The sequence below is a fragment of the Astatotilapia calliptera genome, chromosome 17, assembly GCF_900246225.1.
Source record: "Astatotilapia calliptera chromosome 17, fAstCal1.2, whole genome shotgun sequence".
In the NCBI taxonomy this organism is placed as follows: Eukaryota; Metazoa; Chordata; class Actinopteri; order Cichliformes; family Cichlidae; genus Astatotilapia; species Astatotilapia calliptera.
The window spans coordinates 36,065,152-36,092,403 of record NC_039318.1 but is presented as its reverse complement, the minus strand read 5'-3'; the positions used below and the strand labels follow the sequence as shown (position 1 = coordinate 36,092,403).

The following is a 27,252-nucleotide window of genomic DNA, read 5'->3' as shown; positions in this document are numbered from 1 at the left end:
TGTCCATCTTTATATCCAGTCTGTGGCTTGGTTTAACTTTCATTAGCTATCAGTCAAAACGTAAAATCATAAACAAAGTCAGGGACAATCGTTCATTTGAATACATACATAGTTTATTTAGCTAATGTGATTTGTGATATCTTTATATTAGTTACAAAAACATAATTTAATTTTCTATACCCGTGTGGTTCTGTTCCCCACTCTGACATGACAGTTGCAGAGGTAGTGGAAATAAGTGACGCAATCTGAAAAAGGATCATGTTGTACAGGATAGTTGCCCTGATTGAAAGCGCATATTACATCTGGTACTCGAAGGATGAAAGACACTGAGATTACTGCTGAGACAAACTACAGTATGAAGGTCCAAACACACCACACGCACAAAAAAACGTACATGTGTACATACACAGAAATATCTGGATGTGTGACTATGTGTACAAAGCTCCATAAACACAATACATAGTGAGTTCTGTCAGACAAATGACAAAAAATACTTTTCCAGATTCAGTGCATACACATTCTCACATCATCAGCGTATTTGTTCATATGTGGTTTAAATATGGAGTGAATTTCTTTTTCCTTTCCTTTACACAAGTTGATCGTTTAGAGTAAAAAGAAGGACTGCAGTGATGTGTAAACATACACACAACATAAGCAAGGGGAGAAGTTGCACTATTGTCCATGTTTATATCTGTCAGTTTAAAACAATAAGGCACAGTTAGCTTACATTTCCTCCTCCTCCCAGAAGCAAATGACCTTCTATACAATCAGCAGCAACACATACTGATATCCACATCAACATAAAGCAGTGTGATACACGTGTGGGAAGATTCCACCTGCAAGCTGGAATTTTGTTTGCTTGTGTTTTTTAAAGGTAATTTGAAATGCACAAAAAGACAAATTTAACTGAGAATAAACCTCTAATTCCCCAAATTCTCATACAAAAAGAAAATAATTTTATTGAAATGTAATACATATTATTTAAAGAAAAACAGATCATTATAGTTAACAGTTCACGATTTGTTTTATATTATTTAGTATATGAATGAAAAGCTCCAATCTGCTGTCATTTCAACAAGCTAAGGGTGTTAGCTGCAAAGTGCTGTCCAGTGTCCAACAACGTTAGCATCTGCATATATCTTACAGCGAAGTGACACCTCCTCCACACACCAGGATAATAAATTAAGCTGCTTAATAGTTAACTGTGTTTAAAAAAATAATGCCACAGGGGGAGGAGTCATTATTATTCGCTTAAATGTCATCGCTCTGCTAAAATTGGTTTTAAGCAAACTTCAAAATAAATGTCTTCTTTCTAAATATACACACATAAAAAGAAAATAAACACAATCTTTGAGATGCTACACCTTATAATTGATAATAAACGTAATTTAAAAAAATACACAAAATGCTTGTTTTGGATGTCAATATGTAAATATAAGAACATTCCAAGCATGTTATTTACCTTATCACACATTAAATTTAATGGTATATGATTTTTTTTTTTTTTTTGCATAAATAACATTATCCATACTGCATCATTTTAATTACCGGGAAAATTGGGCACTGGAAAAAATAGGAATGAAACTGAAACTGAAATTAATTTATATTCCCCTTATTTTCACATGACAAGATTTTGCTTTGTTATTTGTGTATAATTCAACCTATAAATATCAAGAAAATATAGTTTAGAAAAGAAAAATGCTCATGCATTTATCCCATGAAAAATTAATTGTTTTTGATATTATAAATAGGTAAATGTAACAAACAACAACCTGGCTTTCTTGACCTTTCATGTGGCTTGAAACCAGCAGGGGGCAGTGCTATTTGATAGAAGTGATTTTGCAGCATTCATAGTGAACCTCTTTCCACTAATTAAGTGCAGGCTGAATAAAGTAACATTCACAGACTTTAAATGTAGGAGGGTACAGACATGACAGTATATAAAAATACTGTGTGATACGGGAATGAAATGCTGATGAACTAAAGTGCATTTCTGGAGACAAGCGGCCATGACAGGAGATTCAGATTAAGTGATTCTTAAAGGAAAATATATGTGAGACTAAGTCCAGGACAAAAAAGAGCTCAAAGAAACTGAACAATCTTACTTGCAAGAAACAAAACAAACAAAGAACACAGCAGTGGTCAATACTCATACCAGAGTTCACACAGACAAGCAAAACAGCAGCCGATTCAAACCCACCTACAGAGGATATCACAGCACTATTATCATGAGTCTTAGATAAAGACAAGATATGGTTGAACCACTGATACACAGCTTGATATCAGGATTTCAGAGTTCTGAATACACATCCCACCATTTATAAAGGGACCAGTGTGTATGTTCATGATTACTTGCAAATGTGTTTGGCTTTCTTATCTGTGGCAGGATATCATTTGGTCATTTTTAGCTCCAGGTTTTCAGACAAAAACTGATCAGCAGCACAGCAGGGTGACGTTTACAAAAATACACATGTAATGGATATCATACTGAACAACACTGACATTTATAACAACCAAAATATCTGAGTGAACACGACACACTTGGACACAATTAGCTTTTCTTAATTAGTGACGTGTTCCTTCATTTTGTTAACATACTGGTGCGCGGGTTGTTAGTGAATTAGTTTGTTAATGACTACAGCATATAGAATACAATTACTTAAAGCTTTATCACGTAGTATACACACGTTACATTGATTTCTCATGAGTTGGGAAGTTAATCAAACCAAAGAGGTGGACCACGTTTAACACAAAGATTTATCAAGATTCATCAAGTTTTCACTGTCTCCCCTGCACTGATTGCACTAGATTTAAGGCAATGTATCACAGTATGGAGAGGCAATGGTCACTATAAATATGTTTCCCTGTATAGCTGTGTTACAATGTGAGCATATTGCTTATGGGCTTCATATGTAGAAAACCACTCGTAATCGATGGTTTTTGGTCATTAATACCTTCTTAAGGCCCACAGAGGAAATTACATTCAACCATAATTAAATTCACTGAATTGCAGCAATTTCATAATGAAGTCTGGAATGAAGTGTGGCCATTTCACTTTTAGTGCGGCACACGGTATATGTGAGTATAAGAATATGGGACCCAAGACATTTAACGTAGCATTTTATGACCCGATCAGAGCTTGGACTTTTTGGCAGGTTTTACTGCATAAAGTTAGAGTTCTCAGATGGACAGCATAATACACAGGCGCCAGCTGTGAACACATCTGTACCTTATTTATGGAAGTTGGAATTTTAGGGCACCCAGTTGCCATATAAAGCACAGTGCAATTAGGTACAGTCCCATTCTTCACAACTTTGCATTTAAATGTTGATACTTGTAGAATGGGTGTGTTCATTACTATGGCCAAAGGTGATTCCTTCATCTGCCTTTTCTGGTAAGCTATTTGCACTAGCAATTTAGCACCCTCCATTTAGCTTAAGTCAAACAACCCAGATGCTGAAAAAAATGCAATGAAATTGCTTGTTGGCTGAAGCCAGAGGTTGAAATTAGTTCAACTTCAAGAACAGACTGTATATAAAAGATGGATTTAACCACCATGTCATTAAGCATCAGTTAAAGAAGTCCCAATGCGAAGCCTTGAGCTAAGCATTTTTTCCATCGCTACCTTTGAGCTTTGAAAGGATTGGTTCCCACAAAAAGGAAGTCCTGCAATGTAACAATGTGTCAATCACAAATCATGCCCAAAAGGATACTCTTAAGTTTTATATGCACAATAATTAATGAAAATTTATGTCATTTTAATAAGATCTAGTGATCTGTATTGACCTTCATTAAACTGGACTACTGTTTGCACCCCCCAGTGGCCATTAAAAAAAATGCATATTTAAGGCACTTCCATACTGGCTTTGCGTTTATGAATCAGAAGTTATGTCCATCTTTTATCAGCAGTCTGTGGTCAAGACATCACAAGTAACGGAGACTGGTTTAAGTGACGGAAATGTCTTTGAATGCCAAAAAAAAACCCCTATCTTATTCAGTTAGGTTGTTAAGGAGGCTTATTTATTTTAAACATGTGGTTGCTGGTGCTGTTGGAATTATGATGCATTCAGGTCAGAAGACGCAGCAGGAAGAATGGAAAGATATTTGCTGTTGGGTCACACAGAAAATCTATTTAAAACAGAGTCAGTACTATTATTATTTTAATAAACGGCAGCAGATAAATCTTTGATGAAGGTTTCAAAATTATCTGCCAATTTTTTTAATTTGCTGCTACAATTGCTCCCACTTGTCCTAGTTTTATAGGACAGAAACAATATTCCCTTGTACTGACTCAAACAGCCACTGTGTCATGTGAGTGTTTCTCCACACGCCGCAGTTTATAGTATTTCCGATACAAGCTCAATGTTGGAAAAAAGAAAATACAGTTAGTACTACCACAAACATTTTGACTTTTAGCCTCTTCACATGCAAACAGTATGTTACACTTTACTTTTTGTCAAAGAGAATTTATCCCTCACAGCCTCTCCTACAACACTGCTGTTGCTTTGGCTTTAGAGAAGTAGAGGACCCCAGATAGAGCCTGGCGGAACACCGGGAGGCACCTCTTAGCTCGGAGCTCAGTCTGATCATAGTGGAGGGTGTGGCAAGATTGCAGCAGTGGTGACAGTGAGGTGTTTGCAGAGTAGTACAATCTAGATGTTGGTTTCCCGCTGCATAGGTTGCTCGTCTTTCTGACTTTCGTCGACCAGTTCTTCAGTGGCCTGGGCTTCGCCATCAGCCTCCTTTTGATCCAGAGTTTGGTCCGGATCTTCTGTCTCAGTCCGTTTGTACATCTCTGCACGCCTGCGCTCACGATCTAAGAGTCTGTAGTTAATGAAGTTTCCGATGAAGAGCCAAATACTGGCCAGAATCACAATAGCTCCACAGCAAAAATACATATACTTGTAATTTTTTGTGACATCGACCAGTTTCCCTGCAAGACAACAGAAAATATTAAGATATAAATAATATACATTTTAGAGTATCACATGTAAAACTGAGGTACACTATACCGAAAACATGTTTCAGCTAATGTCACTTAATTTTGAATTGTGGGTTCGGTCAGTGTTTTCCTTAAAGTTGTGTTGCCAAATCATTTATTTTCCATTTCTGGGATTCCACCAATCAGCTGGTTAACTTGTGGAGGGCAAAATACTAAAGTGTTTTTCAGGACTGGTATCATTTTCAACTAGCTGCAGTAGTCCAGGATCTATTGACTGCAAATAGATGCTATCATTCGTTGTTCTTGACAGCATTAAATTGAATGGAAACAGGTAAATGAATGAAATATGCTCAAAAATAGAAAGACTGTACCTGCTAATGGTGGCCCAATGAGAACTGGGCAGCACTCCACAATGGTGGTCAGTCCCACAGCACTGGAGAACCTCTGAGCTCCAACCAGGTCCATCAAGGTCTCAAACAGCACTGAGCTGACCATTCCAAAGGCAAAGCCAAAGAATATTGCATACACCACCAAACCAGTGTAACTTTCAACCAGTGGACAGAGGATATGGCATACTCCATTGTACAGTACAGCAAAGCTGAAGAAGTACTGGATCTTGGGTCTGACCCAGCGTGAGTTGGCCAGTAGCCCCATGGAAGGCCTGGCACCCATGTCCACAAAAGCCAGGATTGAGAGCAGGAAGGCAGCAGAGTACTCATCTACACCCATGTCCTTTGCATAGGCAGCAAGGAAAACAATAGGTGCGAAGAAGCCTACGAACATGATGACATTGCCCGACAGGTAAATGAGAAAGCCACGATGCTTGAACAGAGATAAGTCCAGATACTTGTTAACTATTTGCAAAAAACTGCGCTTCTCCTTGCTCGTGGTAGCAATGGCGGCCAACTCTTCATCCTTCTTGACCTTGCCAGGTGGAGGTCCTAAAGGCCTCATGAGCGAACCTGCCACACAGCAATTCAGCAGCAGGCCACCCAAGATGAGGAAGCTTCCTCTCCAGCCAAACTGATTGTAGAGATACTGGTTGAGAGGAGCCAGGGTGCTGAGGAAGACTGGACTGCCTGCCATTGCCAGCCCATTAGCAATCGGACGCTTCTTAAAGAAGTATTTCCCTATCATAGTCAACGCTGGCTGCAGGTTGAAGGCCAGCCCCAGTCCTATATTGAAAGAAAGGCATTGAACTTGAAACAACTGTGCTTTAACTGCAGTTACAATAATCAATACTACAGAATACTACTTTTATTTTTTTGTTTACCTAAATAAGAACTAAAATTAAAATAAAGTTTGAAAAAAAAAAAGACTTATAAGAATAGCTTTAAGCAAAAAAGGATTTTTGTTGATGTTGCTTTGGTGCTTATAGCTATGCTACAGCAGCAGTTTGGCTTGAATTTATAAAACTAAGGACATTCCTGTCAGCCACAACTATAATTTGTGCTTATTAGGAGGCTTGATATTAGCAGGCTAATGCACGAAATGAAAAAGGTCATCATTATCCCTGCTGTGGAACAGCATTAGCAGTGTGCACACTGCCTGCACAGAGAAAATACCAGCAAATAGAAAAATGCTGCAATACCACAACAATTTGAATAAAACACTGGATATATTAAAAAAAAAAAACAGAATGGAAAATGAATAAAACACAGTGGAAGTAAAAAAACAAAAACAAATCACAAAACATAAGGAAAGTGCAGCTGGTTTTTTTTGTTGTTGCTGTTTTTAGTATTTCTGTTGTTTTTGTATGTTTTTTTCATGCTTTTGCAACAGTTTTCTATTTGATGGTGTTTTCTTCAGTTGCACTTGAGTTTTATTCATAAAGAGGTAAGAAAAAAACCCTTCCTAATGCAATGCATTGCGAGCGAATGATTTAAAAAGCTATTAAATAGTTTAACAGTACAACAGGACACTAAATGGTTTGTTCCCCACATGTGAATATTGATCATTAGATGGTAAATTTGTGACATTTTAATGCTCTGTATTGATACTGTTGTACTGTACTGTAGCTGATTTCTGGAAAACATGAAACAAGTGCCACGTCCAAATATGGAAATGATTAATCTTACAAAATTTTAAATAAAAGAAAATGACTTAAATATATACAGCAAACTATTTTCTTTTCTAACCAGATTCCAATGAATAATCAAATTAACCCAAAATGGATTTAAACGGATTCAGATGGACTTACCAGTAACAACTCCCATACAGATGTAAAGCTGCAACACGTTAGTGCAGAAGGAAGCTGAGATCATGCCCAGGGCACAGAGGCAGCCCCCCATCATGACGATGGGCCTGCAGCCATATGTGTTCACCAGTATGCTGCTGATGGGACCTGCAAAATATAGAAGACAGAAAATCAAACCACATGTTTGCATGTTTACAGCTGTCAGGATCACTGAAAGTGAGCGCATAATGACTTAATCTTGTTAGCGCCGAACACCACCCAGAACCCAGCAGCTATTAATAGCAGAAACTAGGTTGTTTCAATTTTTAAACGAGGCACTCCCACCATCGTGTGTCAAATTAATTTAAGTAAAGTGACAGTGTGATTAAACAGAATAGACTTGCATGTAAAATTACTTTTTAAATTCCATTTGACAAGTTTAAGTTATGTAAAAAAATGCATTGTGTCGAAATACATTAACTAATGTTTTATTCTCCCGGCTGCACATTTAGAGGCTGTGCAAACAAACAGCCTTAAGAAAACATTCAGTTTACTCACTGAATTCAGATTTGTAAGGGATACAAAAGAGTCGCCTACTGCGAGCATGTGAGGTCACTAATTATGCAACTTCAGCATGTAATGACACTGAAAGCTCACAGCCAAAGTCTTAAATTAGGTTAATTAGGTTATAAGAAATCCCTAATGTAACCATGTTATCTAAATGACTTAATGAAAAGAAAAAACAGAGGTCTGTGTGAATATTATTAAACAAATGTTAATAGGAAAAGACTGATTAGATCTCACAAAGGCACTTCCATAGTTTTACTATGCTATGAGCTGTAGGTATGTATGACTTGTAATAAATCTCCGAATGCACCTTCATTATGAAATCCATGAATCTCAGCACTGAATTCATCAGCCAGGATGCACTTCCAATGTGAAATCCAGCACTGAGCAAGACTTTCAGTGGAGCCTGCCTGATTTATTCACACATCGATATTATCAGCCAACGTTATAATGGAAGAGAATTGAATAGAATAGGGTTTTTTTTGTTGTTGTTGTACATGTAGAACAAAATTGTGGGCAAAGAAATTTTGAAAAGTCGAGACTGGAGAAACACCCTTCAAGCATTCAAGCACTGTTTAGATTGCTACAAATGTAACAAGCAGTTGATCCCAGCAGAGTTGGGAAGAGTGTAAACAAGCAAATGCTTAACTACACATAACAAATGTTAGGGAAATCGAATTACATTTCATGTGTCAGAAAGAACAAGAATCATTTTTTTCTTTTTATCACCATTATCATCATTAGTCTCAAAAATTCCACATCAGTCAGGCTTTAATTTTTAAAGCTGTAGTATATTTGGACAATTGTGGTCAACAGGACACCATGTAATCACATTACTGACATATAATGATCTAATAAGACTAGTAGACTAGTAAATTTGAATCCAATATTAACCCTCAGCCTTGGTTCAGCAACTCATGAAGGAAAATATCTGGCTCTCTAGCTGCTAACTGCTATCTCACCGCTTTGCCAGCTTAATCAGGGTCCTAACTGTTAGTACAAAGTTTTCACTGTATGCTACTAGTTACCATAATGTAAATAGATGCCTGGTGCTAATGGAAGCAAAACTCATAAGAGTTAAACATGAAGCTATAGCTGTAGTGTATAGAGTCAGAAAGTAAGACAAGTTGAAAGATGGAAATTGAAGCTATCGCTCTATTAAGCTAATAGAAACTGGAGTTGGGTCAACAACACAAAAAAATCATCAAATTATTCAGGGTTAAAATGAAAATATTTTAAAATATTAGTAAGGATGATAACCACAGGTATTTACTGTATTATCTCCGCCAAGGAGGTTGTGTTTTTGGTGTGCATGTCACTCTGTCTCTAAACACAATAGCTTGAAAATCTTTGAATGAATTCAGATAAAACTTTGAAGGGGAGTAGAGTGGGGTCACAATCCGTGTTTGCCTACTGGTGGTGGTCAGAGGGCCCGGTGGCGCCTGTGTCCGGCAGCCTCGCCTCTGTCAGTGCGCCCCAGGGCAGCTGTGGCTACAATGTAGCTTGCTATCGCCAGTGTGTGAATGTGTGTGTGAATGGGTGGATGACTGAATGTAGTGTAAAGCGCTTTGGGGTCCTATGGACTAGAAAAGCGCTATACAAATGCAGGCCATTTACCATTTACAATCCATCCAAATTTGGCTTGCATCCACCAAGGTTTTCAAAATAAACTCAATGATTTATTGGTGGAAAATTTACAAAAAGCCTTGTAACTTATAAACTATGATTGGTGCAGGTGGTGTGTATTGTCAACATGTAAAAAGTACCGAAATATGATTTAAAATCATATGACATTTCAAGGTCAAGGTCAAATAAGGTCAAACGTTTATATCTTTTATCTTAAAAACTATGCTTAAAATAAATTCTGCCTTTTTGTTCGTATTAGCAACATATAGGAAATGACACTGTTTATGATTATTATCTAATTCAACTCAGTTCAATTTATATAGCGCCAAATCACAACAACAGTCGCCTCAAGGCGCTTTATATTGTAAGGTAATACATACAGAGAAAAACCCAACAATCACATGACCCCCTATGAGCGAACACTTTGGCGACAGTGGGATCGAGAAACTCCCTTTTAACAGGAAGAAACCTCCAGCAGAACCAGGCTCAGGGAGGGGCGGGGCCATCTGCTGTGATTGGTTGGGGTTAGGTGTTATGTACTTTACAGTAACAGCTTGTAACCAACAATATGTAACAACATTACTAATAATTTTACTAAACAATGAAATGAATGCTACAAATGTACTACATCCACATAAACAAATAACAATTATATACAAAATGATGTCAAGAATGTTGAAATGGGATTCATATAACAAAAGCCTGCATCTTGCACTTGCTTTAAGTGCACTTCAAAGCTATTGCAGTGCTTCTTGCGGTCATTAAAATCTAGTTCTTCCTGCATTAAAAAAAAAAAAAAACTCAGAGAAAGTCCATTTCCGTTCTAATAACAGTGATGGGAAAATCTCCTCTAACTTAATGACTTACTGTTTGTTATTCTCTGTTGGGCCTGGAATGAATTTTCATTCACATTTTTCTGCTTTGCTGCTCGTTTCACTGATTTTAGCTAAAAATGGTTGACTCAACAACTCAGATTATATTGCTGCTGTGGCACTTTATGTTCTATTGTTTACATTTTGTTCCACTTGAGATGTGTGAGAACATTTGATTGCTTTCTCTGTACAAAGCACCCTGCTTATAATGAGGCAGCAATAAGAATTGTTTGAGAAATCTAAGCATCTTTTAACTCACCCCGTCTCCTAACCTTTTTGCTGAATTTTAAGTGCAGGAGGTGTAAATCGAACAGAAAGAGAAAAGTAATGAAAGATGTTTTTTCTTCTTCTTCTTCTTTTTTTGAATAATGCTCTCATTACCAGGCAGAAGGTGTATCATATTTCTGCCAGGCCCAATGCAATTTAAAAAGCCACACTGGGCGAGGAGTCATCTCACTTAATTTGCTCTGCATGAATCTTTTTTCGACCTTGAGGAAAGTTCCCCTCATTTGCATCCGCAGCAGTGATCGGTATTCTCGGGGGCTTGGCGGGACCCGAATCGGCCAAGATGAGGAAGCCCCTGAGCCTGCACATTACCTCTCTTGCAAAAGGGCTTATCATCTCCTGGCCAGACACAGCGTGGACTTCATTACACAGTGGACAAAGACCCAAACTAAATATAAGCACCTAGATCCCAAAAGGGAATGACACATATAGAGACGCGTCTAACAGGTTTTTTTTTTTTTTTTTCCACGAGACTTTAATGTGAGCTGCAAGCGAAGAGGCTGGTTCAGCTCACGATAGATGCCGGCTATCCATCACACTTCAAACAGGATAAAGAGTTGACAGAAATGGAGGCAAACAACTTTTAAAAGCTGTTCTGCGGTTTTTTGAAGTGACTCACCGCCGACCCATTACACGGATGTTTTAAGGGAAATAACGGAGAGTGAACCAGCCCGAAACCCAGTTTATTTATGTGATAAAAGTTTATCCAAATTTTCGGGCTCACAAGAGGCTTTGATGTAAAGTTTACACTTGTAGAGCAGTAAGCAGCAACATCCTGGATGATGCTAACACGGTGGCTTTAAGCCGGAAAAAAAATAAATGCAGATTTTTAAAGGTACTTGAAATTCACTGGCATGATCAGTCAGGGCGGGTAAAGTTTTCACCACAGAGGTGCTTCTGAATAAGTTACATAAGTTCTCATTTTTAAAGAGACGACAACACTTACATGTTTCCTCACAATATCCACATTTCTAATGATAATTCATGCACGTCACTGGCAACAGTTCTCTTTTCAGCTACTGTGCAGTGTGGTAAAAAGGACTGCTCAATCACTTTGACATGCAGCAAATACAGCAACCTTAAGGTGTTAATGAGGTGGAAATGACATCTCAAGTTCAAGAAACAAGGTTCCCATTGACTTTTTCCACTGAGAAATAAGAGTAAATGAATGTATAAAAGTATATTTACTCATCATCATAAGCAATATTATTGTTAATATTTTTCTAAAATGACCAGGTAAAACATTAAAAACCAAAATATTTGGCTGTATTCCTTATGAGAAACCAGCCTTTGTATCCTGTCTTTAAGACTAACCGTGAGAGTGATACAGTGTGCAGCGTTTCCACAGCCAAGGTCAGCGCTCTCTCTCTCTCACTGTGGATTAGCGACACTAATCCAACATAAACACACAGCATGCAGATTAAACACATCATCACAGTGCGACACTCGCTGTGCTGAGTGGATCATTGGCGGTTGCTTCACTGCTGCCTGATGTAATACGAGGCAGGATTGCACTCTAGGGCTGAAGTATGCCAAAGGCCGTCACAAAAGATTTCCCATGTTGGGTTTACAGCTTTTAACCACACCTTCTCTTACAGAGAAACAAAAGAATAGCATCGATAGTTCTTTTGTTCTGGAAAACATGTTGTCAGCCAGGTGATATGCACATCAGGGCAAGCAAATGACTACGCAAATTTTTAGTAGCAATATCTGTAGAGCTTCTGTAGAGGAAGCTCTGTCATGCAAAAACTGAAACTGAAATGTAGCTACACAGTTGTACTGCCACTCAAAATGTCTGGTTCCATAACTGAATGCTCAGGGCTATAGACCCGCAGCGAAAGATTAGCTTATTATTTATTATTTATTATTTTAGTTATTGTTTTTGATTTTTCCTATAAAATAACAACAAAAGAGATCAATACAAATATCAAAAAGTAGCCAAAGTGGCGATATGGAGCGGGGTTCTGTGAAACTGAAGTATAAGCCTAATGCTAACCTCCTCTGACAGAAGGATAGCTTAGCATGCTAAGGTTGACATGATGTGGATGATAAACTGGGTGCCATCAGGACGCTACAACACAGAGCGAACACCATCCCCACAGACACAGCGGCCAGGGAAGCAGAAGAACATCACATCAAGAAGTCCCTGAGTAAATGTGATTATCTCAGCTGGACATTTGTCAAAGCTGGGAAGGCGCCTAAAGAAAGCTCCAGCTGATCCAGGAGAGAAGAAAGATAATTCCTGCCTAAGTGAAAACCTGTAGTGATCCCTTATGTGGCACAAACAGAGTAATGTAGTGTACAATGTTAAGTGCCAGCAGGTCTTACACATCGAGGAAACCAAACAAGCAGATGGCACAACACAGAAGAGCTAAGGACTAAACAGTCTATTTACACCTACAGGCCAGTGGACACATCCTGGACAGGGAGGAACGCTGGTTTGAGGGCGGAGTCAAGGAGGCCATTTACGTTTAAAGGGAAACGTAAATGGCCTCTGAATCGAGGTGACAGATGGCCTAAGGGTCCATCTGTCACCATCCTATATCTCTGTGATTGCAGCCATTCCCCAACTCTCTGTGAATGTAATAATAGCCCAACTTGCCTCATTGTCTATAACTGTTTTCTATGTATCATTCACCAGCATTCATAGGCCGATTGATGCATCGCAGAACAACTTGGGGTTAGTATCTCGCCCTTGACTGGAGGAGCCAGGGATCAAACCAGCAACCTTCCACACACATCTCATGTCGTGTGGGACTTTACAAATGTGACCTAACTGGCTTATAAACTATAATCCACTGAGCCAAAACCATCATTTTCAGTATTTTGTTCATCAAAAAGCTTAGCAGGTTGAAGAGACACAGGGTAGCTCAGGGTAGAGGTAATAAGTAAAAGGTCATTTCAGTCATTTGGATCAATTAGATTATTACTTGTGGGTGTCTGGGGCTGTCGGCTCATTACCAGGCAGCTCCACAGTAATGACAGGGCCATGCAAACACCAATACACACACGAAAGCAGCAGTGGGGAATTAGAAAGGTGTTAAACTCTGATTGAATCATCAGCGTGAGAGTCAGAACAAGAGAGCAGGTGTTTAATGAATAGCTGAATGGCTGCGATCAATGTGAACGAATGAGAAACAAGAGCGGCTCGCTCAGTAAGCGCATGTATTGATGCCGTAACCACGTGATAGCGGCATATAGACACTGCTAAGCTAAAGCAGCAGTTAGCGATCGGTTAAAAAGCCAAGACAATCAGCAATAACCACTTAAGTTTTTTACTGTTTGATAAATATGTTTCGCTAGGAACACTAGAGAGGTTGTGTCATTACCAGAACAGCAACCATTGGCTTGTTTCAGCCTGATGAACGCCACCTGTCCATAAGGTGTTTACTCATAATCAGAATTACTCACAATCCCAAATTACTTTATGAGACCACAATACTTAATTTTGAGCAGAAGACTTTACCTTATAATTACTGAATGAAAATTTGTTTTCAATTGAACACAACATAGGAAATGAGCTTTGCGGGTCTGACGATGACAACAGCACACGACAGAGTGACAGGAGGATTACAGCGTGGACAGATGGCACTACCGAGCCGGGAAACTGCAGGCTTGAAGCCAAAGTGGGGAAATACAGCAGGTGATCAGAGCAATATGGTGGAGAGGGCGACCTGCTGAAAACAAATTTCAACCCTTCAAAGGTTCCTTTTTTCAAAACAAAATGAGGGGCCAGCTGCAGCAATGTGGCAGCATTTTGAGAAGATAAAGGATTTGTCTGAATCGTGCTCTGAATTTGATTAGAGGCTGAAAACTATTAGAAATTCTAGTACGCGGAAATAAAAATTCTGCCTCAGTGAAATGAAAATTCGCCTCTTTCCATGTCAGAAGACAGATCAATTTATTTCAAAATCCAATCAACAACCAATAGATTATTTTTTCCCAATTTCCAGGCTGTAAGTGATTCTGACTCACAAGGAATTACAATTTGTTGTTGTTGCTGTTGTTCGGCTTCAATTTCTCAGGTTATCTGCAGGCTGTGCATGTGATGCTTTGCTAGCATCTCGTGTGGATTCAAATCCAGGTCATGATCCAATGACACAAACTAGTTCCATTTCAATTCTGTCACTGCATATTGTGTTTACAGGTAGAAACAGTGTGACAATGATGAGAGAAACTATTGAATAAACCATGTCCCATCCTATGTGCCTTTCCTCATATCGTGCTTTTCAGATTTCAGATGGTGCATCTGCTAACTCCAACTATCTAGATTCAAGTTATTTAGCATTATTAGGTTGTAGCATTGACAAAAACACAAGTACTCAGATATTAATTAATAACAAATTATTACTGAATAAAAATACTAATTTGCAACTGTATCAATACCAACAATAGCATCTTTGCCTCCGTCAGCTCACACACAACAACCCAAAGCAAGGCTGCTAGCTAACAGCTGCTAGTTTACACTGAACAACACTTTAGAAAGAACTTCAGAAGTCAGTAAAGCTCTCGTTTCAACAGCAGTAAAGTATTAAACAGTTATCATAAATTTTAATCTGGCTGGCAGACATGTTGACGTTCGCTGTTTAACAATTAGCAATTAACCCATAGCTGTGTTAGCCATCAGTTATTGTTAACGGAGCAGCAAGTGGACTTTAGTTAGATCCAAGAGAAATAGTTATTGCAGGCAGCCACGATAAAGCAGATTATGGACATATGGAGAACAAGCCTGTTCTTTTCTACTTTAACAATGATTTAATTAAACGTTCTCTGGGTTAAATTTTGAAAATGCAGACAGAGACCGGTTCAATCAGTTTCATAGTGGGAGGTCTGTTTTTATGTCTTCTTTAGCATAACTAATATGACGCCTTATACAAAATTCATTTGTAACTTTTCCATAATACTTTTATGCAATAATTAAATGATCTATGTTTTACGTCGTGTAGTTGCTGTAGCAACAACCCATGACAACCCCACTCTAGAATACCAAATTATTATTAGAGGCTTTCGAAACATGAACAGGTTTAACTATGTTAGAAAAATTTCATTTAGCTTTTCCTTTGTTTTAACCAGTTATTTACCTGCAGCATACATGACGGCGAGCATGATGGAGGAGATCCATGCGATCTGACTGTAGGAGGCGCCGAAAATGTTCTGGATTTCTTTGAAGAAGACTGTGATGGCTTTCGGGAAAGCGTATGAGAATCCTATGGAGATGAAAGATCCAAGTACCACAGCCCACCCCCACCCACCATCTGGTGGGGGCACAGCAGGACTTGTGGCTGGGGTTGGCATCACTGGCCCAACTCAATGCAGATTTGCTGAACGCTGGAAAAAGAAAGAAAGGAGGATATCAAAACTCACAGAGAACTTTAAGGTTACGGAAAAAATGACCCGAGAAGTTCTGTTTCTAGGAAAATGTCATCGATCATTAGGGGTAGTATATCCTGTAGATAAATCACAAGCTGTAGCTCATATTGACAGTATACAGACACCTGTGGGATGACAAAGGAGGTTCAAATGTTTGTTCTCTCTGTTTTTCAGATGCGCAGCTGCAAACAGTAATGTGACAAGAGCAAGGAGGACATGCCAGAGGCCCTTATCCTTTATAGGGTGTGGGCAAACACAGGATCACGAGATTCCAGAGGGCATGCACTCATTATACCTGAGAGGCCAGATCTCCCCCGCCCACTGCTCACCGTGAGCACACCTCCTTCCCACAGGCATTAATGAAACAAGGGTAGAGCTTGACTTACAGAAGTGTGGTGGCAGTTTAAAATCACGTGGTGTGTATACAGAGTAAACCTGACCTAATTATACGTAAGGGAAAAAAAAAAACAAGTATGGAAACTATCTACTGCCACACATCGCTGTACTGATGCTACAAGTCAAGTAAAGAAAGATGCACTTATATTCACGGACACGTGATAAACCAAAAAGGCCAGCTGCTATGTTTTTAGCTCTGTGTAAGCTCATTAGCCTCACCTCTGTCATCAGTCAGAGGTGAGGCTGTATAATTTACAGCTGTATAATTAATTTGAGGCACCCACTGAGATGATGGCAGCTAGTGTGGCGTCACAGAAATGAGCAACCTGTCGAAGAGTCAACATGTTTGCTCATGTCAGCGGTGCAGAATCACAAGTGAGTAATTATTGAGATTAACACAGCCAGACTCGGATTACCGGGTACGAGTCTGAAATAATTGGCACCGCTGATTTCACTTCAGCTTTGTGTTATTATGTTTTCATTGGAGAGCGAGACCCATTTTAAGGTTTAAAAGTCAAACTGGTTCCCTGTTGATCGCTTAATGATGACCTGTTCCTAGCAGACAGGTATCAGCAATAGCTGGTTGCTAGAATACCTGCCAGTCAGAACAGTCATTGTAAGCTTAAAGACAATCCAAGCGTTTAAATCCACCATGAAGTTGTTAGTAAGGGGGAAATTAGCTATAAAGACCTCAGGTCTCAGTCATACAAGCCGAGAGTACGGTCGGCGTCCCTTTGGCAACCACCAGTCTCTAGGGAGGAAGCTGCATTCCTACATGTGGTGAGCGGTTGCTGGAAGTTGCTGGCAGGTGTAACTGGTTGCAAAGAGCTATGTGGTGCTGCACTTTGGTTGCGTACTGCTAATACTTACCAGCTACTTGTCATGAATAGACCATAAAACGTGTCTATAATTCTTTCAAACTGGAAGGAATTAATTAATTAAATGTGTCAATAATGAATTACAATTAAAATAAATACATAATTATTAAATGTTTTAAATTTAATTAATTAATATTTTATTAATTATTTTCTACTTTTATTTGTAATTTAATCCATTATTTAATTATGTATTTAGCTAATTCATTTTGGCACCCATGGCCATCTACAGTCCAGTGGTAGTGAAGCTGCAAAACCAAAAATGGACAGCATGCTTCAAGGTAAGGTTTACAAGTTTTGAAGCATGCTGCATAAGGCAGAGAGTTTCCATTCAGTACAGGTATCTGCCAGCAACCTCCAGCAGCTGCACACCAAGAAATCCACATTTTTACCTAGCGACAGTTTCTAGGCCTCTCTGACCGAGGGCTAAAATGTTTCTTGTTGTAGACTGTGGCTGAAGTTGGGCATTTATGGGGATGGAGTTCTTTTTGGAGTCAGACTCCAGTGGCCATTAAAGGAACTGCAGTTTTTTGCATTCTGCATTTGATTCATTGTTTAGGGGAAGAGATTGCTGCTGGGGTAGCCGTCACCCGCTATTTCTCAGACATCTAAATAATTGTCAGTGTTTTATTATTTATTTAGAAAAAAAACAATGGTCACGATTAAAACTCAGACCGGCACAGTGCATATCAAGTTTCACCTGTCTGTGCGCTTAATGATAACATCTTCCCTGTGCCAGTTGACTGATCAAGCAGAAAATTGACTAAACATAAACATCATACGAAACCTCACTATCCAGCTTTGTATCTGATCAAGTGACTCGACCATCAGCTCTGACAGTTTCCTCTACAACACAACAGGCAACCACTGGAAAATTCAAACCACAACTTTAAGTGAAATACAACATCATTGTTTTTAACTTTTACATGAAAATATTCAGCTGGCTGATCCAAACGTACCGGCCCTGAGTCGACATCTTACCAGAGCAAGTTTCATTTAAGAACATCAAAGGATTTAACCAGGAAACATATGGTTCTCCTGTCCGAGTGCATCAATGACTCGTAAAGACCAGTGTAAATAAATGATGTCACTCTGCTTCCTTGTTCCAGCTCAGGTATGAGCAGACTGCATTGTTGTGGAGACTCGTACATTTGCTACTGTCAATAATTTTGAAAAGCTAAAGAAAGTCAGGAAGCAGGAAATAAAAGACAAGATTATTTCTTGGCAGGAGGCCAGAGAGTGACATCACAATGAACACTTTTAAGGCTTTAAAACGAACGAACTACAGTAGCAAAGTTGGAAAAGCAAGTTCAAACAGGATTTGTTCTGTTTCTTAGCAATGTAGAGCCATTCGTGCATTATTAGCATGACAGCACAATACCTGCTGTTCTGTGCTTAAAAAGTTCACAGAAAGAAATCTGAATCGGAGCGGTGTTTCATTTGGGAATTTCGACTTGGATGTCTATGGATTTCTAACTTTCCACTTCAACTGGAACGCACCAGTAAATAAGAAACTTCAGGGGCCCTGAGACGTGCGGCTGTAGCAAGTCTGTAGAGATTTTGTGTAGTAGATGCATTTCGCTTTTAGCCAACTAGAACATTTCCTCCAAGTAGATTTTCAACTCATATAACAAGTAAACTATACTAACAATGTTGTATGGACTTTTGTGACTAAATGAGCCACACAGGCACTGACTAGTTTCAATGTGCATCACTGTGTTCAAGTGATAAAAAACAGGCACTGTGTTGATGGATGAATGACTCTACCTGGCTAGCAAGCAAAAGGAATATTGTGTTTTTCCTTCCTTTTGTCTGTTTTTCCTTTACCATATTGGCAGATATATTGGATATCCAAACTGATATCGTATTGGTACTGGTCTTAAAAATCCTGTATAGTTCAGATAATAATAATTAAAAGCCAAAGGGGAATGATTAAATTTGCTTTTATTTTGGAATTCAATAGTTGTGGAACTGTGTTTTAAATAAGTGAATGATTTAAGCAAAACATCACTTGTGCTAAAAACTGTCCTCTATATATATATCTTGTATTGCCCCTTTAATCAAAGTTAAAGATTAGTCTTTCTTCCCGGAGTTTCATATAGTAGGTCTAATCCGTGCTAATCAGATTACAGACTGTCCAGAGCGGCAATTGGTGGAAATACTAGTTTTGATTGATTGAACGTGACAACAGTGCACGAAGGATCCTCAGAACCCATAAGCAGCTTATAAATTGATGGCTGTTAATATGAAGCTCCAAACAGATTGGTCATAAAAGATCTAGTAGGTAAAAAAAGGGAATTGTCCGCACAAGCTTGATGGATCTGGTTTATGATCAACCATATAAGTACACAAGAAGTCAAACAAAGTAAAGTCACTGTTCGGTCGTTACAAAGTCAACACTTACTTCCTTCCAGATCAGTGTCATGTGCCGTCTCCCCTGTGCCCTTCACACCAGTGATCATGAGAGCAGCTACTACAGCCCTGACTGCTGCTTGGGTCAAAGCTGGTGGGTTATAAAACAGTGCCAAGGAACAAGTCAGGTGACAACAACAGGACTGTACAACCACACCCACTTGAAAGACCACTTTTAGAATAAAACATTCCAACTCACCAACCAAACATAATTCATTGTCAAGGTGGTAATAAAACTTTGACTCCTGTCTGGAATTTTTTTCAGATTTGTCTTCCACAGAGGTCAGCAGTTACAGACCAGTATGCTAGTTTGACTAAGTACCAGCACTGATGGGCTGATTGCCATGGTGAGTATTTGTATGTTTCACATAATAAATAAGGGCTCGTTTACAGTGGTCATAAAATATGACTGTAGCTGTGAAGTCTTTCCAAAGCAGCATGTTAGACACAGAGCAGCTTCTGTCCTCCATCTGCGTATACATTCACTGGGTCATCGATCATTTAGCCCAAACCTATGAAAAGCCCATTGTCCATTTTCTAGCAGAACCATGTCAGAAAGATCCACAGTCATATTATTTAGTGGTCCAATGTCAGTGAATTAAGATTCAATCACAATCTTTCCTGAAGTTCTTATGTCTTCTTATTATATGTTTTTTTAGCATGTTTCCTTGGCCTAGCAATGTTTTCCACTGAGTTCAGGAAACATGATTAGGAAACATATTAGCACTTTTCTTGTTTTGCTTTTTATATATATATATGACTGCTATGTTATCTACCTAGCATTAGCTCAGTGACATGAAACAGCTATCTAATAATAACACAAAGGATACATGAAGCTTACTTTGTGTTTTGGCAGAGACCAACGTAAACAGAAATCTTGATTGGAAGACGGCAATAGAAGACAAGTCAAAATGAGCTGAATTCATTATTTTCCAGTAATATCTGCCAAGTATTTTTAAAGATATCTCACTCTGACCCAAGAGGAAGGATTGGCCAACTGGCACTGATTTGGATTAACTGCATTTTTCAAGCATCATAATAAATCCCCCAAAGAATCCATCACAAGTCACCATGTTAGAAAGTGTTCTACAGAGCGACTGTGAAACCGCATTTCTCAACAAGTGTGGAGCCATGCACAGAGTCGCTCAAGCTGAACAGACTGAGTTTTTTTGGGCCTGTGTGATCTCAGTGCACTTGAATTGACCACCTGACTTCACCTTGATGAGTCTTATCCGGACAACAGAGCTCAGTGGAGGGGGCAGCAAGGACACGGCAAGGGGAGCAGAAACCAAAATAGAGTTTCTATAATCAAATCATAGAACTGGCAAAAGCTGGGTTACATACTGGACAGAATGTGTGTGCTGTTTGAGCTACAAGTCTTTGTTTGTAGGGTAAGGTTAGAGTTTGGTTAGTCGTGACAGGTTAAGGTTACAGTAACTGTGCATTATGACAAGAAATGTTCTCCGTGCAAACAGGTCTGCTCACATCTGTGTGTTTGTGTTTTTGTGTGAATGTGTATGTGTGTGTCCTAGAAAGACATCACTTAGTGCCTTGGTAGGAAGCCAAGACATGAAGAAGAATGTCAGGTTTCATTCACAACAAGGACAAAGCTGAGACTCAGTGTTGGATTTCATGTCAGTAAAGAGGAATAAATGAACTTTGCCCTCTTTGAGTTGGCACACCAGACCTACTGCATTTCCTGCTAACGGTAGTAGCAGCAAATCAATGACTACATATGATCATGTGTAGATCCAAATCTGACATTAGCATTCTGCCAATCTATTAGTATCTGAATTTATAACACCCGATAACTGAATGATGAAGAAGCAGACGAGACGAGAGAAACATCCTCCAGCCACGTCACGTGTGTTGACATTGAAAACTTTGTCATCCACACCAAAAACACAACAACCAGATGATCCGGGCAGAATGGTGCAGAGCTAAAATGAGTAAATAAATAACTAAACATAACAAATTGAAGTGAAAACTGTTTATTTGATGTATCTCAAAAATAAATAATATTGTCTCATATATCAGATTACCTAATATTGATATCTGTATCAGGCTTAAATATCCTATATCGGCTCTGCAGTAAAGCTAGAGGCCATAAAAAAATCACATTAGAAAAGCTTAAAGACTCTAAAACAGTAAGTGCAACAACTCCTTGTACAAAACACATTGAGAACTTGATTTATTGTTATTACAAAAACACTGATTACCACAGGTTTAAACTTTAATATCTCCTTAAGGGAATCATGATTCTCAAACTCTGCCGACACAACTTCAACATCCAGTTATTATTTTTAGATGGAGGTTAATTATAGTTTCCTGAGAGAGATATTGCAGACACCTTTTAAAGGTAGCCTTCAGGGGCCATTAAAGGAGGATGAAAAGAACAGCAAAGACATCCTTCAGAAGAGCAACAATTCCACATTTTCATGTTCACATCTAATTAAAAGTTTTCTTTGAATTCTTATATGTTGAAGTACTTTTTCCACTTTTACTGATAGTGGAAGGTTGAGCAGTGGTCAATTACTAATGTTTTTTAATGGGCTTTTGTGGAGCCTTGTAAGACTTGAATTGTAATGAAGGACAACAGAAGGTTAACTAAATCAGAGTTACGGAGCAAGAGGACACCGGTTTTACCTGGAGGAGATAAATTAAAGCGTAGGATTTGTCTGTATTTGTGAAGACCTTGAACAGAAGAAATACTCAAAAGCTTCACTTAAAAGCTATTCAGGTGAACATATCCTGTAAGTACAAAAGGAAACTTGACCTCTACACTCAGCTTGCCAGCATGCCCCCCGCCTCCTCCTGACTCCGCCAAAGCCTCATGCTGGGACTTGAAGTTATGGCAATGGAAGATTAGCTCTAAGGTAACCTCCAAGTAACAGTACACCCATTGTTAAAATAGAAGTTCATTATTAACCCAATAAACACCTCTCTAAATGTTGACTAAAGCACACATGCCATCTTCTTATCATCACAACAACAATCTAATCTCACTTCAGCAGTCAGGCAAACACACTCGCCCATATTCTTTCACAAAGAAATAATTCCTTTAAAATCTGCTTTCTGATTAAAAAGGCCATCAGGCAGAGGGTCTCCCCATAAAGTACACTAACACTGTAGTTCCCTTTCTCCTCAGCTTCTGGCCTTTTACTAACTCCGGGATGCCTTGATTTAGAAAATAAATTTCATGTGTGGACACAAGAGCATGCTGGGAGGCTTATTCACTTTTCCATATGGGCTGCCAACACCCACATTAAACATCCAATCCTGAGCTCCCTCTCCGCTACACACCTCTGACCATGTCATGAAGGTCACAGAACTGTAATCATGTTATATTTAATAGTCAGACAGCAAACGTTAGTCATGTCTAGAAATGTGTATGGGGGGAAGGATACTAATGTTATGTAATGATACTAATTCTGTTGCTCAGAATATTTGTACTTTTTGTACCTTATTACTTGACGAATAGGGTACAAAAAAAACTTAACAGCCATCATAAGAGTCCAAAGAAACTGTTTTTGTAGTTTTTGATCAGTGCCGAGTGGTTCTGTGATGGTGTGTCATGGGTGGGTTCACATCTGGCATGATTTCCATCTTTCAAATAAGAATCAGGTAGAATCAGTTTGAGTCTGCTCTTTGCTCTTTCTTTTCTCTTTTTAATGTAGGGAGCTAACTTTTTTTCATTTGTGAACTATCACTATTTTTCAAACCCTTGCAACTGTACTGCTGATCCATCAAGGTATGGAACTTCTGAGGGTGACCTGTGGTACCAGATCCTTTGGGTCTTGTGGGTTAAGCTTCTGGATAGGCCATGTTTAGGGACATCCTGTGGACGTTTTATCGAGCTGATCTGTGGAGTCTGGAGGCTTGCTCCGTACTTGGAATCTTTGACCCTCTTACTTATTCTTAACTGTTGTGTTTTCGTGATTTGCAGTACACTGTTGAGGAGGCAGCTGTTGTCAGAGTGCATTTACATGGGTTTTACATGACAAAATAACAATGCTGAAACCCAAGGCCTGGCTGTAGTTTGACTATTCTGGATGTTAAGTGATTAACAGTAAGTAAGTAACATATTTTCTCAGTGTGGAGTATACGCCATGTTTAGTGTTCATGAGGTCATACTAATGAAACCTAATCCAGAGGTTTAGCAGGTTTCCAAAACAGTCCTGTCCTGTTAGAAAACCCAGTTGTGTCCAAGTTTCTATCATCCAGCTGTTGATGTGAAGTGAAGTTAAATAATTTGAAGGTAGTCCTTCTTCATTATTCCATCCACTGTGCAAAACAGGCCCAGAGCATGATGATACCACCACCGTGCCTGACAGTTGGTACGGACGATCTGATATCCTCGTGTTCGTGTTGTTCCCTCGTCATCATAAATAATGTTGTTCCAAGTTCAGCATTGCAAGTGACCTTCTGCTGACGTCATCCGCGACCTCGAAAAAAAACAAACGCCTTCAAAAAATCTACTTCACTTGCGGGAAGAGAAACCGCCTCTGTAAGGACAATATGTATAATGCTTACCGTTTATTAAAGGAAAGTATCCTGAAATGCAAAGAATTCAAGTTCCTGGATCGGCGGACAGAAGCGGTTTCTCTTGTCACAAGTGAAGTAGATTTTTTTAAGGCGGTATTTTTCAAAGGCACAAAAGGGGGACGTCACAACAATGTGATTGGTCACTTGCAATGTTGAACCTGGAACAACATTTATTATGATGATTTGGGAACAACATCGACACGAGGATATCAGATCATCCCAGTTGGAACAGTGTTCTCAGGTTTGACAGCCTCACCTTAACTCCATTCAAACATACTGTACCTCTTGTTAATGTGACCAAAAAAAAAAAAAGCTATAATAGGCATTTTGTTTTTTATGTGTATAGCTGCAAATTTCAATTGAGCTTGAAGTTGTGTATTTTGGAGCAAGGGTTTCTTTTGCTGGTTAGCACCCTTGGCCCATGTCCATCTAAAACTCACTTCTACGTGGACAGTTATGGTGGGGTTTCAGCACTTTTCAATTCATGGCAAGCCGGAGCCGTGATGATTCCTGGATTGTTTCTGGTTCTCCTAACCAATTTCCTCTCACCTTAGATTGACGGTTTAGCTCTTCATGCAGATTTTGGAAAAGTGATGACACATAAAAACAACTTGTACTTATGAACCTCAAGAGACTTTCCTAATTTGTGTCAGTTTGAAAATTGTGGAGTTAGCTGGACTTCCCCATTGTTTTGCGTATTGGAATGCTGTCAAACAAATACGTTTTATGCTCGCAAAGATAAACTGAATAAGCCTTTGAAACCTAGCCCTAGAACCAATTCAATTATTAATTGATTTAAATGAATCTATATATTTGAGTCTTTATGAATACTGGCCCTGTGTGCATTAGAGACAAATATAAAATGAATTCAAATTTGTTCACCTGATTCTTGTTTTTCTTAAAAGACATTAAAGATATATGCTGTACAATCATTCCACCCAGAAAAAAAGTTCAAATAAATTACCATGACATTCATGCTCATGAAGAGTGAATGTAAACTTCTGACCACAACTGTAAGTATAACATTTACAACAACAATCTCCTCGGGCAAAGACATAAATGCTAGCCAAAGAGTAACTTAGTTAAAAACAAACAACAACACACATTTTAAGATTTCTGCCCACATGGTCAGAAAGGTCACTGCTTTCGGAGAAACAAACAGTGTGGACATTGTCAACTGCAGACTGTTTAGGTTAAATCTACAGACAAGACAACATTAAAAGCAACAAAAATAGGACGGAGACTAAATAGAGAAAAATGCTAACTTCGTTTCTGATGGAAGGGCATGATATGACAAACTTAGGATATTAAAAAAAAGCTAAAATGGAAATTCTAATCATAAGATAATTCCGGACATATCAGTAAAGTAAGTTAAAGGAGCACAGATGACTAATATCACACGTATTACTTTATAGCAATTATAAGTTTTCGCTGGTTAGCCGTGCTTGCACCTGGTCAAAAAAAACTGTCCCACACATCTCCTCATAAAACAACACAGATGTACAGATTTGACATGTTAACTGGTGAGCTTTGGAGGAGCTGAAGCATGTTTTATTTTTCTTTCCTTTGGTACAAAGCAAGCTAGCTGCTGACCAGTTTATATGCTATACTAAGCTAACTAGCTGCTGATGGTAGTTTCATTTTTTTGGTGCGGGTAACAATATTATTATCAGACTCTCAGCAAGAAAGTTAAAAACAGTATTTCCAAAAATTGTGAGCTTTTTAAAGTTTTTTTTTTTTTAAAGTTTATGCATAGTCCCATGTAAATCTAATGCAAATAAATAATGGATGCAAAAGACCTTTTCATCTGCTAGCAAAATGTCATTAAAATGACGTTACTTTTTAATAACAAATTGTGACTGAAAAGTTGTACTCATGAGACATTTAACACACTGAAACTCGACTCAGAACATTTCAGTTCTGCTCCTATGGCCACAAGTGGTTTGATAAATCCGGTTTATACTAGCTACTGTAAGCCACCTAGAACTTAATGATCTTCAGTTTACAACTCTGCCTGTGCTTTAGCATTTTAGCATCTCACCACGGAGGGCGCTGTTACAACCACATATTTGATAACCTGCTAAGATGCTCTGTCACAGCCAACTTGCACGACAGGATCATAGATTACAAACTACAGACTTCATTTTTTCACTTCTACTCAAACCTAAAACTGGGGTCGTGTAAGCTTTTTGCCATTTAAGCTAAATACACATAGGGTATTCATCACATGCAGAATGTGAAGTTATTCATACAGATCACCAACTGAGCAGGAGTGAACCAGACCTGACGTGGACATAAATACTTGTGACATCCTAAGATAATAATATACTTTTTTCTCTTTCAAAGTTCGACTCGATCAGAAATGCCTATAGCTGGAAAGGCGCAGGAACCGGAGAGTGATTCCTCAGCACTGCAGCCTAATCATATGATGCTGCTGATTGAGACCGGATATTGACCGGATGAAGCCAGTCTTAATGCTCACGGCCTGCTAAACCGGATGCTTCAAAACAGCCCAAAAATCAGTGCAAATATATTTTAGGACTGTGCACCTCAGCTCTTCCACCTGCGACAACTGACAGAAAAGCGGCAGATGGGTTTCCCTTCTCTCCTCTCTTCAAAGGCTCCTGAACGCATCATAAAATGCGGTCACCCATCCGACTGGGACACTTGCAGCGCCGCAAGCCGCTGGCTTGACAGGCTACAGCGCTCATTCACCGCAGCGCACACGCATCCCTGCATCGCTCGGTTAATCCTCGGGCTCACCGGCAACGTCGGCGCGTCCTTCACTGCAGTCAATGACAACCGGCCACTGGATGTTACTTTACCTTCTGAAGGAGGCTGTGCGTGCGTGTCCTCCGCGGGCTGCCGGCTGCGATGACCTTGGAGCATAAAGATGCGTGCGGCTGTGTTGTGGACAGATCGCTATTTGAATTTCCTGAGTGAGCCGCTGCCTGACGTTGAGCTGTTGCGCACCACAGAGGGCGGCGCTGCCTGCCCCGTCTCCGTTTTAGATCGTGATCCGAGCAGCCCAGCTTTTTTGTTTTTTGTCACCATCCCTAGACCCTGATTTGGAGTGGCGTGGAAACACCACAGCGGAGAAAAAGACAATAGATTCTGGCGTTTTAAGCGTTTAAACAAAGTACATGTCTTTAATATAATAATTGAATAGTTATATAATATTTTAAT

The 27,252-nt window shown here is 39.1% G+C and overlaps 1 protein-coding gene across 2 annotated transcripts; it reads right to left on the bottom strand.

The window, feature by feature from the left end:
* Positions 1–91: 91 nt before the first annotated feature.
* On the bottom strand, positions 92–27,252 carry LOC113009195 (monocarboxylate transporter 2). 2 transcript variants are annotated; one of them, XM_026147378.1, is made up of 5 exons: positions 26,892–27,252; positions 15,550–15,796; positions 7,143–7,286; positions 5,314–6,117; positions 92–4,933 (listed from the first exon to the last, which is right to left on the bottom strand). In XM_026147378.1, exons 2-5 carry the CDS (start codon positions 15,761–15,763, stop codon positions 4,653–4,655), a joined length of 1,443 nt encoding a protein of 480 aa, XP_026003163.1. In that variant the 5' UTR covers positions 15,764–15,796; positions 26,892–27,252; the 3' UTR covers positions 92–4,652. The 2 variants fall into 2 exon arrangements, with proteins under 2 accessions (XP_026003163.1, XP_026003164.1); XM_026147379.1 differs by lacking the exon at positions 26,892–27,252 and adding an exon at positions 19,514–19,577.